This window comes from Rhyacophila brunnea, unplaced genomic scaffold, assembly GCF_057557595.1.
Source record: "Rhyacophila brunnea isolate RB1 unplaced genomic scaffold, BYU_Rbru_1.0 scaffold_11, whole genome shotgun sequence".
Taxonomy (NCBI): domain Eukaryota; kingdom Metazoa; phylum Arthropoda; class Insecta; order Trichoptera; family Rhyacophilidae; genus Rhyacophila; species Rhyacophila brunnea.
The window spans coordinates 44,659,430-44,675,756 of record NW_028232763.1 but is presented as its reverse complement, the minus strand read 5'-3'; the positions used below and the strand labels follow the sequence as shown (position 1 = coordinate 44,675,756).

The window sequence follows — 16,327 nt, the reverse complement described above, 5'->3', positions numbered from 1 at the left end:
GCTCGCATTGGGCGGCCATGGAAAATATTAACCTACATCGAAGATAATAGACACAGGAGATAAATAGCTATTATACACAGAACAAAAATCAACCCCTCTTTACGAAATTATGTTATAAAAATAACTGAATAAATATTATAAAAAGGTTTTAATTAACTATTTTTTTATTAATGTAACATTCTAATTATTGAACATGAATAATTTTGAAAACACTTCTGAGACAATAATTTATTATAACCTAGAGAAAAAAGTTAAATCTTGTGAAGTATTCGTCGAATAAAAAAATAGTTAATTAAAAATTATTAGCTAGTTCAAGTAAGTTACAACCAAAAATCTTGGAGTGATCTGTGACGTCGGTTAGTAATTAAAGTAATACCTACTTTGATTTAAAATAGTAGCTCATTTTAGAAAGCGCTTCAGTGAGTATTAAAAAATACAGCAGTTAAAATTTGTCATAATTGAGTATGACTCCTTTTGCATTGTGGTCAATGTGCGTGGGCGTGATACCCGAGAGATGCAGGTTCGATTCCTGCGGGGTCTTACTTTTTTCAAAAAGATTTTTTCTATTGGTTATAAGATATTATTTTCTCAGAAGTGTTTTCAAAATTATGTATAAGTATTATATAAAGATTACTTTATGTAGGTATTACATAATACATGCAAAGATACGGCATTAACAGTACAAGAAATTAATACTGAATTAAAACTTATTGTTATTTAATGCGAACAGGAATATATTTATATTCATTGCATTTTTTTATTTTTAGATTGCAAATAGTTTATAATACATCATATTATCGTTATAAAAAATTGTGATTAAAATTAAAATGGTATGGTTTGCTGTTCTTCTTATTGTTTTATATAGCGTGGAGGTATGGACACTAAACCAGAATATGTCACGGAGGGTTCCACGAAAAAATAGAACACGAAAAAACAGAACTATGAAATTTCAGGAAATATGTAACATTTAATATTGATTTCTTTTATTTTGTTAACTGTCAATTCATGGTGGAACTGCATTGTATTGTTGTTATAATTTAATAAAACACATTTTTTTGTGGTACTTATTCCACTTTTAATCAATAGATTAGGACCGGTTTCATCCGCCTCAAAAGGACATTTTCAACTGTTGAAAATGTCCTTCTGAGGCGGATGAAACCGGTCCTAACCTATTGATTAAAAGTGGAATAAGTACTACAAAAAAATGCGTTTTATTAAATTAAAACAACAATTTAATATTGATTTTGTCGTATCTCTATATTATGTTGTACTTATAGATGTTTAATAACACAGGTTTTAAATACGCCGCTAAAAATCAAAATACATAATTTCTGCATTCCTAATTGCTGGAAAGCCTCAATTAAATGGGACTCAACTCTGTGTTGCCGGCAGGCTAGGTATATCTCGTCTTAATCAATCTAATATGTTCACAATGCCTGGGCGACTAGGTATAACAAAATAATGAGTATAATAATTTTGTGGAGTTGTGCATGATTATCAAAATCAAGCAGATAAATTGGGGTTTTACGCCGAATGGCCAAAATTTAGTGATTATATTATAATATATTTATTTTATAAACTTCCGTTTTAAAATTAATATTTAATTAATAAATAGATACTACAAACATGAATGTTTTATTTTTACACTGGCTGTTCTGTTTTGTCACTGTTCTGTTTCTTCACGTTCTGTTTTGTCCGGTTACCGTCACAGAGAGTTGAGGCTTTAAACATGTGTTTGTATAGACGCATCCTCAAAAATCCTTGGACTGATAGGGTGGTAAATGTTAACGTCCTCAAATGAATGGTAAATGACCGATAAGCTCTTCGTAGTTTCAAAACCATAAAATACAGTAGGTACGTTGGCCACATTAATATGACAGAACAAAAGTGCACTATTCCTGAAATCATTAACGCCGCGTATTGTACGAAATTTAAATATGATAACAACAAATAAATATCCATTTGCATTACCTACAAGTATCTCTTAAGACATTTATTTACAATCTAAGATAAACTTGTAATGTTAAGTGATCGTTTGCGATCGGGTCTTCATCGCTGTTAGCTAGCGGCATCTTTATTTAAATCTTATGATTACTTAAGCAGGTTGCTAAAAACTATTTTCGAAACAACAGTAAATAGAAAATGGAAGAAAAACTTAAATTCTCTCATAATAATATCATTCTGAAGACTGGAGAACTTTAATGGAATAAACAGTTTGGCGCGTCTTGAAAATTGCTTCCCTCTCGCTCGGACCATGCGAAAATACTGAGACGGAAAATTCTTAATCGGCGAAACAATCGTCGTGAAAAACATTTCTTTCTCGCTCTCTGCATCTAGAATTTTATTGTGAAAAATAAAATAAGTTTGTTTCTTACTTACTTACTTACTTGTTTGAGTGGTAACTCAATTTGGGCGTTTAGCGTGTTTGGAATCTGGGAATTCCGCGTTGACAGTTGGCTTTGTTCGTTTTTATTATTTTTTTTATTCCAGCTTAAGATTATTCTTTATTTGAATAATACCCACATGTTGCTAGTTGGAAAAAAACATTAGTAAAAATGTAATCATATAATATCTCTACGATTAGTGTTTTGACGTAGAATACGTTTTTAAAATCGGTTCCATATCGGATGCCATCTTGTTACGAAATTAGTAACAAACTTTAACAGCTATAGCTTAGCAACCAATCAATAGATATTATCAAGCAGTATGTAATTAAAATTTATATAGGTACATACATTTACGCGTGTCGGATTCAATGCCAATGGGTGTCATGGTTAAGAAGCTCAACCATTGAGATAGTATAATTTTGAAGCCCGAATCGTATCGCGATTGGGCATTAGTTTTTTTTAGTAAAATGTATAAGTACTAAAGATAAAATAAAATATATAATTAAAGTCCTGTAAATATGGCTGTCATATGAGTTTTTTTCTGTTACACACCTCAGGCTATCTATCTTCAACAGGTACCTTTCACCACAGACTGGTATAACTTATTGACTCGACTGTAATTTCAAATTATTGAAAAATCAAAAGATTATGCAAAACTTCCTATTATTAAATGTTCTTTTTTTGAAAATAAGGAGTCAATATAATATAAACAATTACTATTTTGAAATGGCATAGTAAATATATTTTTTTAATATAGCGGTTATTTAACACAATGCTTACGGGCCCTTTTAATTAATTTTGTAATTAACGTGTTAATTTGCATTCATATCTCAAGGCACGAGTTAAAAAAAAGTGATAATCTTTAGAAATATTTTGAGACCGGCGATCTATTCCCGTATTTGGTACGTAAAGGTAAAGTTAACGTCGATATAAAATGTAATAACAGAACTGGTAGGTGCTCCCGAACCTTTTGGATTTTGACATGTTGGGGTTTTGACATGTGAGGATTTTGACGGATTGAGATTTAGACTTGTTGGAGATTTATTGTTGGAATTATGACCCGCACTCGTCAGTAACATAATATATATTTTTTTTATTTCCACTATTCTACTAAAAAAAACATTTCAAATATTGACCTAGATTTAAAGTAATCTGAAAAGTTAATGAGTTACTAATATTATTATTCCTATCTCGAGATGTTCAGTTTTTTGACTCACACTTCTGTCATTGGTTGAATATAATATTTTTTTGGTAATACGTGTATGCAATAGGTGTAGGTATGTAAAAGGTAATATGCAATGATTGATGATAAATAAAAATATAGCACTACCAGCATATTACGCGTACTTTAAAGTTTTTCAATGTTTTTTTTAGATTTTTAAAAAAACATTATAGCGAAATTATACTACCATCTCATCGACTCGTAGTCGTATTTGAATAAGTAACAATAAAGCATACTCTACATATCACTGCATTTGAGATTATTATACGTAAGGATAGTTATATTTCTAAAGCAATAATTCCATCGGAAAAGAATTAACAATAAATAAATATCGTCGTCATCAGGGGTCGATTCACTGCTGGATGAAAGCCTCTTGTATTTATTTCCACTTTTATCCGTATCCTGTTCTTTGCTGTCACGTAAATACAAAAATCTCAGTCGATTTGTTAATCTATTGGGATTTACGGTTGGGGTATTGTGCTTGTTTAATGACAATTGAGTAATATATTTTATGACTTCATTTATTCAGTGGTTTTCTACTTGCCTAGCTATTATAGGTCCGGTCCATTACAATTTAATTAGCTAGGTGACCTTTATCACATCGCGTAATCTTGTCTATCTTATTATCCATTGGTGTCTTTTGTGGTCTTTCGGTGTTGTACCTAATATGAACATGGTTGCACACATTAAGCACACATAAGCGTTAGGATAATTAGAAGGTCACTATTAAAGGTAATATTCAGGCGCCTAAATAATTTTTAAATACATTGATATAAACATTTTTTTCCGACCATGTCCGATCCTAATAAGATCATATTATGGGCCTCCACAGAGTAGAGGTTTATATTAACAGTTTTTGCGAGAAATTGATGTCAGCCACTTGTTAAATCTATTAGGTCCATACTCTGAGTCATACACAAATTGAAAAACAACATAATTATGTACTTGTCAGATCCAGGAGTGGAAACTGGGATCCACGATTATAGGTCGACGCTTAATCCGCGCAGCCATTGTGGGTATTATTTAAACATATTTTATGCACCGTTTATCAGATATCGCGACAACAAAAATGCTAATATATAAAGTCATCAACATTATTTTTCCATTGCCTCCTTAAATACGAACAGTGGCCGATGTGTCACCCTAAGCGATTGGCCGATCGAGTTAGACAAAAAAAAAAGTTGTATTTGACCATTACTCAAGCGACCGACTTGCCAAATTTTATAACATCGATCGACGGTCGACGGGATTGTGACGGTTCGTGTAATTGGAGCACGAATAAGTAAATGACTAGTTTAATAATATAATAGTAATTTAATAACTAGGCATAACTACTATATAATTCAATAAACTTATGTACAAGTAAAGATTGTGGCTGTGGAAGAAAGTTTTTTTTAGTAGAAGTGTAACGGATTTGTAAGTACACACCATAAAAGTGTAATACATAAAGTAGTTAGTTTGAATCGCCGCTATTTCTTTGTGGCTTACAATGTTATTTCCAACACAACCTTTAATGAATCAATCCCGTTAACGTTAAAAGCCTTATCACAGCTGTAAGTGTTGTCTAACTGGCACGAAAGCCTTTTAATTTGCCAGAAATGGGAATGAGCCAAAGAAATTGTTGTTTTACAGCGGAGTAGTTCTTTGATATTTGATCGCATCATTCAGTACCTACTTTGTTTTATTATTATTGAATCTATTAATTGTAAGAAAAATTGCCTATGCTAAAATAATTAATTAATATTTTTTGCTTAATTGGTTATTGAAATGTAAAATTTGAATAAATTAAATAATCGGAGATTTATTTGATGGTTTAACAGAGTTAATTTTGTTAATTATTGTAGTAGTTAGTTAAAGTAGAATAATTAACAAAAATAGCTCTGTTTTAAAACCATTATAATGGAGTTTTACCACGTAAACACCAGTTCAATTAATACATTTATTTGGATAGTTTTTTTTAAACATAAAACTATTAACTTTGAACTAAAATTGTGTTAAATAAAAATAATGGATCGTGGAGACCAGTAATTTTTACTTATGACACTCGGTTATGTCTGTTGATATACTTAATTCGTAAACTTTCGGGAGAACGAAGAAAGACGAAGGGTGATTCGGGACGCAGATGACTGACTAATTTTACGGCTCGTGTACACAATAGCACGTGAAATATCTTATAGGAAAAAATGGATGAAATTACATCAACGGTAGATTTTATTGATTCACGAATTGTTTTATAAAACATTTATTAATTTACAAACCAACCCAGATAAATGGCGATTATCACCATGCAATGAACTTTGTAAATTATGAAAAAAGATGTAATCCAAATGTACTATTTTCACCACAATGTGGTATTGAAACCTCGCCACACATCATCATCATAATATTAAAGCGATATCCAAAATTGGTTACACACTGAAAACATTTCATTTACAAGAGATATGTAGCAACTCAAATTCTATGAATTAGCGAAGAAAAGAAAAATATTGATAGCTTGCTAAAAAAATGGTGAAAGAAAGGACTACAATTATTCATCTAGCACAATGTATGTACCTGGTCAAGTAATTACATGTGAAAATGATTATATGGACACCGAGAAAGTCATAGACGAACTGCCATAGGTGTCAAATTTTATAATTAATTTGCAAAATGCGTTATGTAGTGAATATACTCTATTATGTGACAGTGACATCTTGCTAGATGGAATCGTGTATAACTTTCATATACCTACGGTATGTGTTTTGTATAATACATATTGGTACATTAATAAAATTGTGTAGGTGTGCACATATTCCGTTTCTTATTTTGTTCTCAAACACTTTCGGTTCACCCGATGATGCCGAAGGTTGTTGAGTGCCCGACAATGGGCGATATCCAAAGACTATTCATTATACAACTACATAATATAAATTTGACTTATTAAAAGCTAAACTTTCAACTTCACTTTTTTTAAGTCGATCCCGTGAGTCACTGTTAAGGAAATAAAGGTTATTTCACTGTGGACTAGGTATAAAAATAGATAAATATAAATGTGAATTTTACTGAATCTCCCACTCGTCAAACGCAGGAGGAACATATTATATCTATAAATAACTTATTATATTTCCGAAATCAATTAATTGAATGCGATTACTTGGTCGGCGACCAAAATCTCGAGAAACACTTTATACAAGCCAATACCCACCCTCCTCCCTAACCATAAGCCACAATTCCGCCCGTGAAATGGTCATCGCGTCTACCCAATTGGTCTCGCTAATAAAGGCGATCGTTACGTCGTGAATGGGCATTTCTTGCCCCTGCCGGTTCTGGAGCGGTGTGGCCATGCCAAATTTATTGTCCGGGTCTGGGATTGCGGGAGGAGGGGGCGCCGACCTTATTTATTGCCACTCGGTCAGACAATAATACCTGCCTGAGTGCGGACCTGGGTTAACATAGGTAAATCAGCGGTTTCCAAAGGCTGTCCGCATAAACAACTTCTTTTGGAATGTTACTGTTCCTATATTGTATTTTTTCTGGTTGTTTTCTTTTATTAAAACAATTTGCATATAGGTATTTTATAGGGTTTTAAACCACTGGTTGTTTTGAGGCCCCCTTTCTAAAATAAAAAGATGAGGAAGTAAATAATACTTACAATCTTGTCAGTCTTTTTTGTTCCTCTTGTCTCATTGTCGATCATGGAAAGTTTTTAGTAAGTACACTAAATAATCTTTCTCCCTCTTCGATACTCATAGACTCATAGTTAAAACAAATATACGTCAATTGATATTTGTACAATAATTAACTTTGTTATGTTAGGTTAGGGCAAAATCAAGGTCCCTAAAATCGTGATGCCCGAAGCAATTGCCTCCCCTGTCCCCCTTTTGATATGGCCTGCGTTTGTTAAATAATTATATCCGTCAGTGATAAATATGCTCACAATACAAAGAACGATTTCAACCGTAGGTGTTTGATAGTAATATAATATCTTGCAGGCAAATAATTAGTCTATTGATTATTCAAATTAAAAATTATTTATTTGCAATACGTGAACAGTATACCTATATATATATATATATATATATTTTAGAATTATTAATAACCATGTCCTTGCCTTTTCGTACAAGGTGGTTGTTAGTAATTTTGGACAATTACAAACACCCAGGCTTTGAGAAAAACACATAAGTATTGTGTCCTCACCGGAAATCGAACCCAGAACTCTCGGGCAGAAGGCCAGAGCTTAACCCACTGCACCACGAGAGCCGCTAGTATACCTATATTATAAATAATTTCAAGCCATTATTAACGAGATTATTTGATTCAAAATTTGATATTAATATAAACGTAATTCGAGATATGATAATTTTATTTATTTTTTGTGTGATTTATATTGCAGCAGTTGCTTGATTGGTGAAGCAGGCATTTAGAGCAATGCAGGTTCAAGTCTCGCTCAGTACACATATTTTTTTTACTATCTAAAAAATATATGTGGTCAATGCAGAAAACGATAACTGTAAAAATTTTACGGACGTATGGAATCGTATGACGATAAAAATCGAAAAAGCGATATTTAAAGCTAACTAAATGGTACGCCCACGATGACCGAACGGTTTATAATGTCGTGGGTCCCAGGTTTAAATCCAAGGTCTGGCAAATACACATAATATTGTTTTTCAATTTGTGTTTGGAGTCAGAGTATGAACCTAATGAGAAAGTGGCTAACATCCATTTCTCGTACAAACAAAATCTCTTAATACAAACCTCCACTCTGTGGAGGCCCATATGATCTTCTAAGAATCGAATATGGTGAAATAGTAGTAAGTAGTAAATAATTGGAATGTCAATACGTCAGTTAAGCTACTGGGTATCGTTTATGTAACTTTACTTAAGTTTGCATATAAAGAGTTGTTTGATTTTCAACTATAAAAAGTTATCGATAATTTCCACGATGTTGAAAACTGGGCTGAATTCTCTTGTATCATAAAATAATAAAAAAATACCGTTATGAATATTCTAAATATAGCATTGTATGGTGGTCCACGGAAATGAGGTTATATTGACAGACGTTTTTTACAATAAATTATTTTTATTCATTTGCGTAATATATTGGGTCAATAATATACCGAATCAAAGAAACATTTAAAACAACACGCTTTGTTTATTTGAGCGTATGCTCTGCTATCTTCGTCGTCGTCGTCTCTGTAGGATTGGTTTGTTGAATATACCAAAATGTAAAATTTTCAGGAGACGTAAAACAAATTTCATTTTCGTATATTTAAATACATGGATGTATTTAAATTGTTGTTTTTACAACATAGGAGTGCTGTATTCATTACAAAGCGATTTAAAGAAAACGTTGGTTCTGGTCCATTTAGATATAAAAAATCATGCTGCGTTAAAGGGTCGATTTCGACAAAATCGGATATTTCACAAACCAATCCTATAGCAACGAGTATGATACCATAATAATGCTATAACATCGTCGTATTAAATGTAAAACTTATTAGTTGCGGGTGGCGTCTAGATGTATCTATAGTCTATGGTTGCAATCGTTTTTTAATGTAATTAATGGATTTTAGTTTTACTTTTACGATAATATTATACTTACATAGGTATACTATGTTATAATTTTCTCTGTATGGAAAAACATTTTTAAAATAAACACAAAGCAGGTTGTATTCATAAAAAGAAGTGCCGTGCTTAGTGAAGTTTGAAAAGCATTTTACTTAGCAACGGGAAAGTACTTAGGTTGTTTTGAAAAGCACATGAATTTCGTATGTTCGTTGGCATGAATGGCGAAACATATTCGCATAAATGGCGAGAACACAGTTTTGCGTTTCAATAGTAAATGATCAACACATAATACAGTCCATCTAATACAACCTTCCCAATTTCATAAGAAAAATACTCGCCATACAATAAAATTAAGAAGTTAAGAACTAATTTATATAATGTGTTGAAAACTTGGTATTTACCATACATACAAATTGTTTTATGGCACGTATTTTATTCACAAAAAATGGTGAGCTTTATCGAATATTTGTACTGAAAATTACATTTGAGTTTATGTAATGACTTTTTATCTGTGTCAATTTTTAAATTATTCTGAATTTACCAACAATTTAACGTCAATCATCGGTCCGAGATGATCAATTGCTCGATAAATGTGGCGCCTAGATGTTTCCACTCTGGTCCTATCTTCGCTGTCACGTTCATGCCTCAAACAGGATGAGTTTTTGATCCACCGGGCTTTAGAGAAATTGGTGCCCCATGGGTATAATAACTGCATGATTCCAGCGGTTGTCTATTAATTCACATATTGACATGTCGGCCCAGTGCCATTTTATCTACTTGGCCACCTCATTGTGTGATCCTTACGCATTAGTTTATTTTGATGGTTAACATGCACCTTGTTATATTTATATCATATATTATTAAGGTTATTATGTATCACATTAATATGTGCGTTAATAACGGTTGAACACATTACGTTTTAAATTTTTGTGAAAAGTCTCTTTTGTTGATAATATGCAGGTCCCACATAATAATGATTATGCTCTTCATGTTTGTTTAGTTTTGCGAATGACCAGATGTCACAATATTATATTATATATTGTTAATAAATATTTGTTATCCAAAGCGACATAATCTGACCCAAACTATTCAATGTTACCTTGGAAGATATATTCAGAGAACGTTATTTTTTGTAGAACAGGCAAATAACTCAGTCACATTCGCTTTGTAAACGACATTGTTGTCTTTTGATATTTTTTTTTATTTTTAGGTAGTGTTTCGGTAAAACTCAACGTCTGAACTGCGTTGGGTATGGAACCATGTCTAATTAAGTACAATACGCTTTTAAATTATGTATGTTCAATAAAGAATATTACTTTTATTTATAATGTGTGATATTCATTGAATAACAAATATTTTAATAACATAAATCCATTTATTCGTCTGTGACCTAAAAATATTTTATATTAAATATGTATTTATATCCAAGGCTTTACTTATTAATTGTCTCCATTTTCATATACTTACCACTTTACTTTAGTATTCGTTTAATTCATGGAAAAGTATTTTAATGCTACTATGTTGTAATTGTAATGCCTGAATGAGGTAGACAAAGAAGGTAGCAATGAAACATTATACTTACGTAAAAGGGTGTTTTGTTTCCGTAATAAAACAGTACCTAAGTGTTGAAGGTTTCATGAAAGTTTCATATCGAAAAGTATAAATCAAGATTATTTTCGATTTGTATCACATATTTCATCCCAGCTATAAATATCTGTTTCTGCACAATACATCTTTTACACAAATACGTAGGCTCGCACACAGAAGACGTCTTCATTTAAAAGGGTTTGTTATATTAACCGTACTCTGAAGCCATAGTAGATACCTACATTCTATTGGTAAATGTAATTTTGAAGTAGGTATGAAATAAAAGTAAGTCGAATTTATTAATTGAGTACAGTAATAGAAACATTGCTAAACACAGCCATGTAATATAATAACCACGTGCTGCTGAATAAATTTCTCATACTGTGTGGCCAACATTCGACGCATATTCGCTGCGGAAGACGAAAAGTTTCCAGATAGTCAGTATAACTGCTTGCCGATGACAGATTTTGTCCCGCACTTACCCAGTGCACATATTTCATGCCCAGACACTCCCCGCTGATGAAGACTTGGCATACAGCTCTATCCACTCAGAGATCGGGGATACATGTACAATTGTCGGCATCAACCACGATGATTGTTACCTTATATGTAGGTATATTAAATTTGTTTTGTCTTATCTCTTATGGATGAGAGAAAATATACTTACATAAATGAATAGGAGAGAGCGAGACAGGGAGAATACGTTTTAATTGGAGTAAGACGAGAGAAAAGATATACACAAATGCGAATTCTGATTTTGAAAAATAAACTGAATCTGAAATAAAGGGATCATTTATTTTAATCGGGTCGTGAAAGAAAAAATGATAGGACACTTATAATAATAGTTTATCATAATAGTTAAACAGATGAATTTAAAGTCTAAATGTGATTTTAATCAAAATAATGATTTTATATTGCAGAATTAAGCCACATTTAAGATTCTTGACGACTGATAGTGCTGCCACCTGGTATTTTTTTTCTAGTTAGAAAATAATTTAAAAAAAGATTGTTTCAGACTTTTGGATTTGGAATGTTGAATGGTGGCACTGCCACCTGGTAATTTTTTTCTAGTTAGAAAACAATTGAAAAAAAAAGAAGAATGTTTTGGACTTTTTGTATAGGCAGTCTATGGATATGTTATTCTGTCTCATTTGGAAAAATACTTTGTAAACTCGTCGATAAAGACCTCATATTAAACAGGTACCTATTTATCGTTGTTACAGCCTCTCATCTGAAGGAAGAAGCCGACGCCCTAGCAGCCAGATACCCTCGCGTCGAATCAGTATACTTGAGCGTCGAAGGTGAAGATGGGGGCAGTGGTTTGGCCACTCTGGCCAAACGGAGTCACGCGGTGGTGTCACTGCTACCGTATGACTACCATGCTACAGTAGCCAGGGCCTGCATCCGAGCCGGTGCCCATCTCATCACGGCATCATATGTTACTCCAGGAGTTAGGGCGCTTCATAAAGAGTAAGTGCAGATGAATAAAGGTATTTTGTCATTCATATTTTTGAAGTAACACGTTGCAGATATGACCGTATCGCTATAAATACAAGTACATTTTGCAATACTTAATTCCATATTGGAGATTAATTCGTTTTTTACCCAGATCGAAGTATTTTAGATATATGGCTATCGAAGTGCAATGAAAAAAATAATTTTTAAATTGCATAATTCAACTAAAAAGACTATGAATGTCGAGGTGATGTTGAGGATGAAAAAGACCAGATAAATAATCATATAAGTAAAAACTAGAATGTTGTATTATTCTGACCACATCATACGGCATTTCAAGAGATATCAATTTGCGCGATTTATCATCCAAGGGAAGATTTATGGTAAGCGGAACCTATGCAAAAGGTTCTGGATCAAATATCTCAGAGACTGGTTTGAGCCCACCACTCCAACCCTGTTCATACTTCTACTTATTTCACCCTGTCACATCCCAGCATTAAAGCATAGGGCAAGCACAAGTTCGGGCCACTTCTGATCACTGTTGTAGCACCGTTGCAGGGTGAGCGAGATCCAGCCACGGCGACGGAGCCCTTGAGGCTGTGCCACAAGTGTGCGAAGTGTCACTCTCTGGTGGCATCCGGAATACATGCCCCAGCCTCGTAAAGCGTCTCTTCATGATTATCTCAATGACCGAGGGCTGCTGTGTCCGCTCACGAACTTGAGTGTTTGTAACGCGATCGTATCAATGTACCTACCCCTAAGATTAAGCGCAGACATCGATTATCATAGCTCGAAAGCCGAGACCTTTGAAGATTAGTAAGATACCATGTCTCACCGTCATACAGGAGCTCAGGTAGCACGCACGCGTTGAACAAACGCCCAACCCTGTTTAGATATACACAATTATTGCCGGAGTCCGATGAAAGATGTAGCACAGAAAGACGAAAATAATATGATATGTATTAAATAGAAGACCAAAGCGAAGTTAACAATGTAATGTTATTAAAAAAAGTCCAATAGGTAGATACATGCTTGTTGTCGTAAAATTTATTTGATACATTTGAATCAGAAGAATTGACGCGTCTGCTTTTGATGTCTATAATTGACGTAATTATGTTTTACTCTCTTTTTGGCGGGAATACGATACACTGTCAGATACAGGTTTGGTTGGCACTTAACATGATTGCATCGTTACTGGTACTTATGATAAATGGAAAAATTTTCTTTACACTTAATTGGAAAAGAAAAACTAGTTTTGTGCGAGTAGTCTGTTGTAAATTGGAAATGAAAAGCTCGTCTGGCAAACAGGGCGCTTAGGTACTTGATAAAATATGTTTTTGATGGTTGATTAAAATGAATAATTTTCGATACGGCCTGAGGATTTACAAACTTCGAAAAAGATAATTAGTTTTTGTTATTTGTGCTAGATTGGGTTTAATTGGATTTTTTGATTAGTTTTTTTTGTGCCTCGTAATACAATAGAAATCATATCGCTAAGAAAGCTAAGCACTATTGCTTTACCGTAATATTATTTTATGTATAGAGAAAGGTGTTTTTAATGTAATAAGCCTTGATTGATAAGGACGTTTGAAGATCAGAAGGTTAGAAATATTGGCTAGAAAAATAATCTAGACAATAATATATGGCCATTATTTGTAATTATAAAAATATATTTTCGTTCCAATATAAAACATTTCGTTATAAAGAATTATTATAGTATAATAAATTAATAAATGTGTCTTTTTATTAATGATAATATATTTTTAAAGTCGCCAGGCATAATACCAATTAATTAAATCTTTTATTATATTATCTGGTTCTAAAGCTGCGGGTCTTGGCTTAAAGATGACTCTGAGATAGTGTTGAGATTTTCTCACAAGGCGGGGTGGTAAATTATAATACAGAATTATTTATTTATTTACGGTTGGGTTTCAATATTTTACATATAAATATGTGATGGAAGATGGTATCAGATTCTTGTCTAAGTGCAGGCGAGTCATTTAGGTGTTGGTTTCGTTTCTTTCAAATGAAACTAACACCGCTCCAAAGATATTTCGTCGTGGCTTCAATACCAAAAGAATCTGTCCTTCCTCCACTTAATGCAGTAACTGTAGTCTCATAAAGATTTTTTTTATATTTAATCCATTTGTTTAATCCTTAGCACCAGAATTATTCTGTTTTTTTGCAGTTTTTAAGCATGAAGTATTAGAAGGCTGTAATTGATAAAGGTTATAACATGTCAGATAATTCCTTTTGTCTTTTAGAGCTTCGGATGCTGGCATAACGCTTCTGAACGAGGTTGGTTTGGATCCAGGCATAGATCATCTGCTGGCCATGGAGTGCATTCACGAGGTCCAAAATGCCGGTGGAAGAATTGAGTCGTTTGTGTCTTATTGTGGAGGTAATTATGGTTGATTTATTCGAAGTGGACAATTTGATAAAGTTAATATGAGATAAAAATAGAAGCAAAGCTTACTTAAAAAGTTAAAGATTTCCTTAAAAGTCATACAAATTGTGTATGTGGAATACGCATTTTAGTAGTGAAGCTTACGAATCCGAACACCCATTCTTTAGTTAGTTGTGTCCTTGATTTAGGCAGTGTTAGTTTACTTACCTACTTATGTTTTAATAACTAATTATAAATCTCAAAAACCAACTGTGTAGATATAGTGTAACAATCACACAGCGCAATAAAGACGAATCAAAAAATAAATATTCTATTAAAATTAGTATCCACACCTAATGGTATTATCGGTTTCTGATAACTAAAATGTGATTCGTAAATTCATCGATTGTATAATTATGTTATAAGTATATAGCAAATACTGTAAATCGTAGCGCAATATTTTGTAGTGATGCGTTTACTTCATTCGAACCATAGCAAACAACTGGTGGATTATTGGTCTTTAATATGCGACGTCGTCGTTAGCCAGTCCCTCAACTGATTGGCACTGGAGTGTGGTAGGAAGAGAGCGCAACGTGTTGTTGTAAATGATAAGCTGTGATGAGCCCCTTGGCTTCAATTTTCACCATATTCCGATTTGCATTGAACGAACTAATGATTATTATGCTGAATATAACTTTATTACAATATATAGGATAGCAAAAATACAACCAATACGAATGAAACCATTTTTTTTTAGATTTCTGTTCTGCAACATTTTTGAATTGTTGTTTGTTATTGCAGGAATGTAGAGTTAAAATATTTTTTCGTTAATTTTGGCATTTCAATATTTTGATCCACTGTCCACAAGACATTCTATTTCGGGATTCTACTCTGCTGCATGTGTGTACGTACACCCAACTACAAAAAGGCTTCTCTTCAATAGTATGGAATAGAAGGTCAGGAAAACTAGACCGATGTCGTTGGTCTATCATCATCTATGGTATATGGTCTTCTCTAGGGGAGTGTAAGGGGATATTAGATTACAGTTTCGAAGAAGATAATGCAATTTTGCCTATCTATTGGCTTCATATCGAAGACTTTTATTGGTAGTATTGGGCTCATGATCTGGATCGATGCATTTATTTCTGAATACGAGACTCTTATCACCGACCCATCAACTCTGAGGTACCTACACTTTTGACAATAGTCCATCGTGGAAAGTATACTATTAGCATATTATTTTGAGCAAAACGATACAAGTCGATTGCTATATATTATATTCAATGTTGTGAAGCACAAATCAAATTCTGATTAAGTATTTTAAATAAATTAAACTTGAAATTTAACCTCAATATCACGTGGGAGTATATTTTACTAAGATCAAGAACATTGTAACTAATTTATTTCATGCATTTAATTATGTTATTGAGTATTAATATGTTTTGAATTTAATACAACAGAATGGTTAATTAGATAATATTACATTAACTTAGTTAAGTACGTAAATTGATGGAAAAATATCTTATGTTATTGTTCTGCATAATTTAATTAATAAAACAAATTTTTGGTTTTGCTTATTTAGGATTTTAGCTATAGCTAAGGTTGCTATATTGTATATTCCGAAAATATAATTGAGCGAGGTATTTTTTGATTGATCGGTTTTTGTAATCAGATAGCGCTGTTTGTTTGAGGCTTGAGGCAATTTAATAATATTGTATTGCGCAAAATACTTGTTTTATA

General features: G+C 32.8%; 1 protein-coding gene across 1 annotated transcript in view; it reads left to right on the top strand.

Annotated features, from left to right (window-relative positions):
- The window catches only part of LKRSDH (lysine ketoglutarate reductase/saccharopine dehydrogenase), a 316,693-nt gene that overhangs the window by 276,954 nt on the left and 23,412 nt on the right, over nucleotides 1-16,327 (top strand). Inside the window, exons 14-15 of the mRNA XM_085960429.1 lie at nucleotides 11,970-12,216; nucleotides 14,466-14,602. Of these exons, the coding sequence (XP_085816555.1) occupies nucleotides 11,970-12,216; nucleotides 14,466-14,602 (384 nt within the window). The remainder of the gene's footprint in view (nucleotides 1-11,969; nucleotides 12,217-14,465; nucleotides 14,603-16,327) is intronic.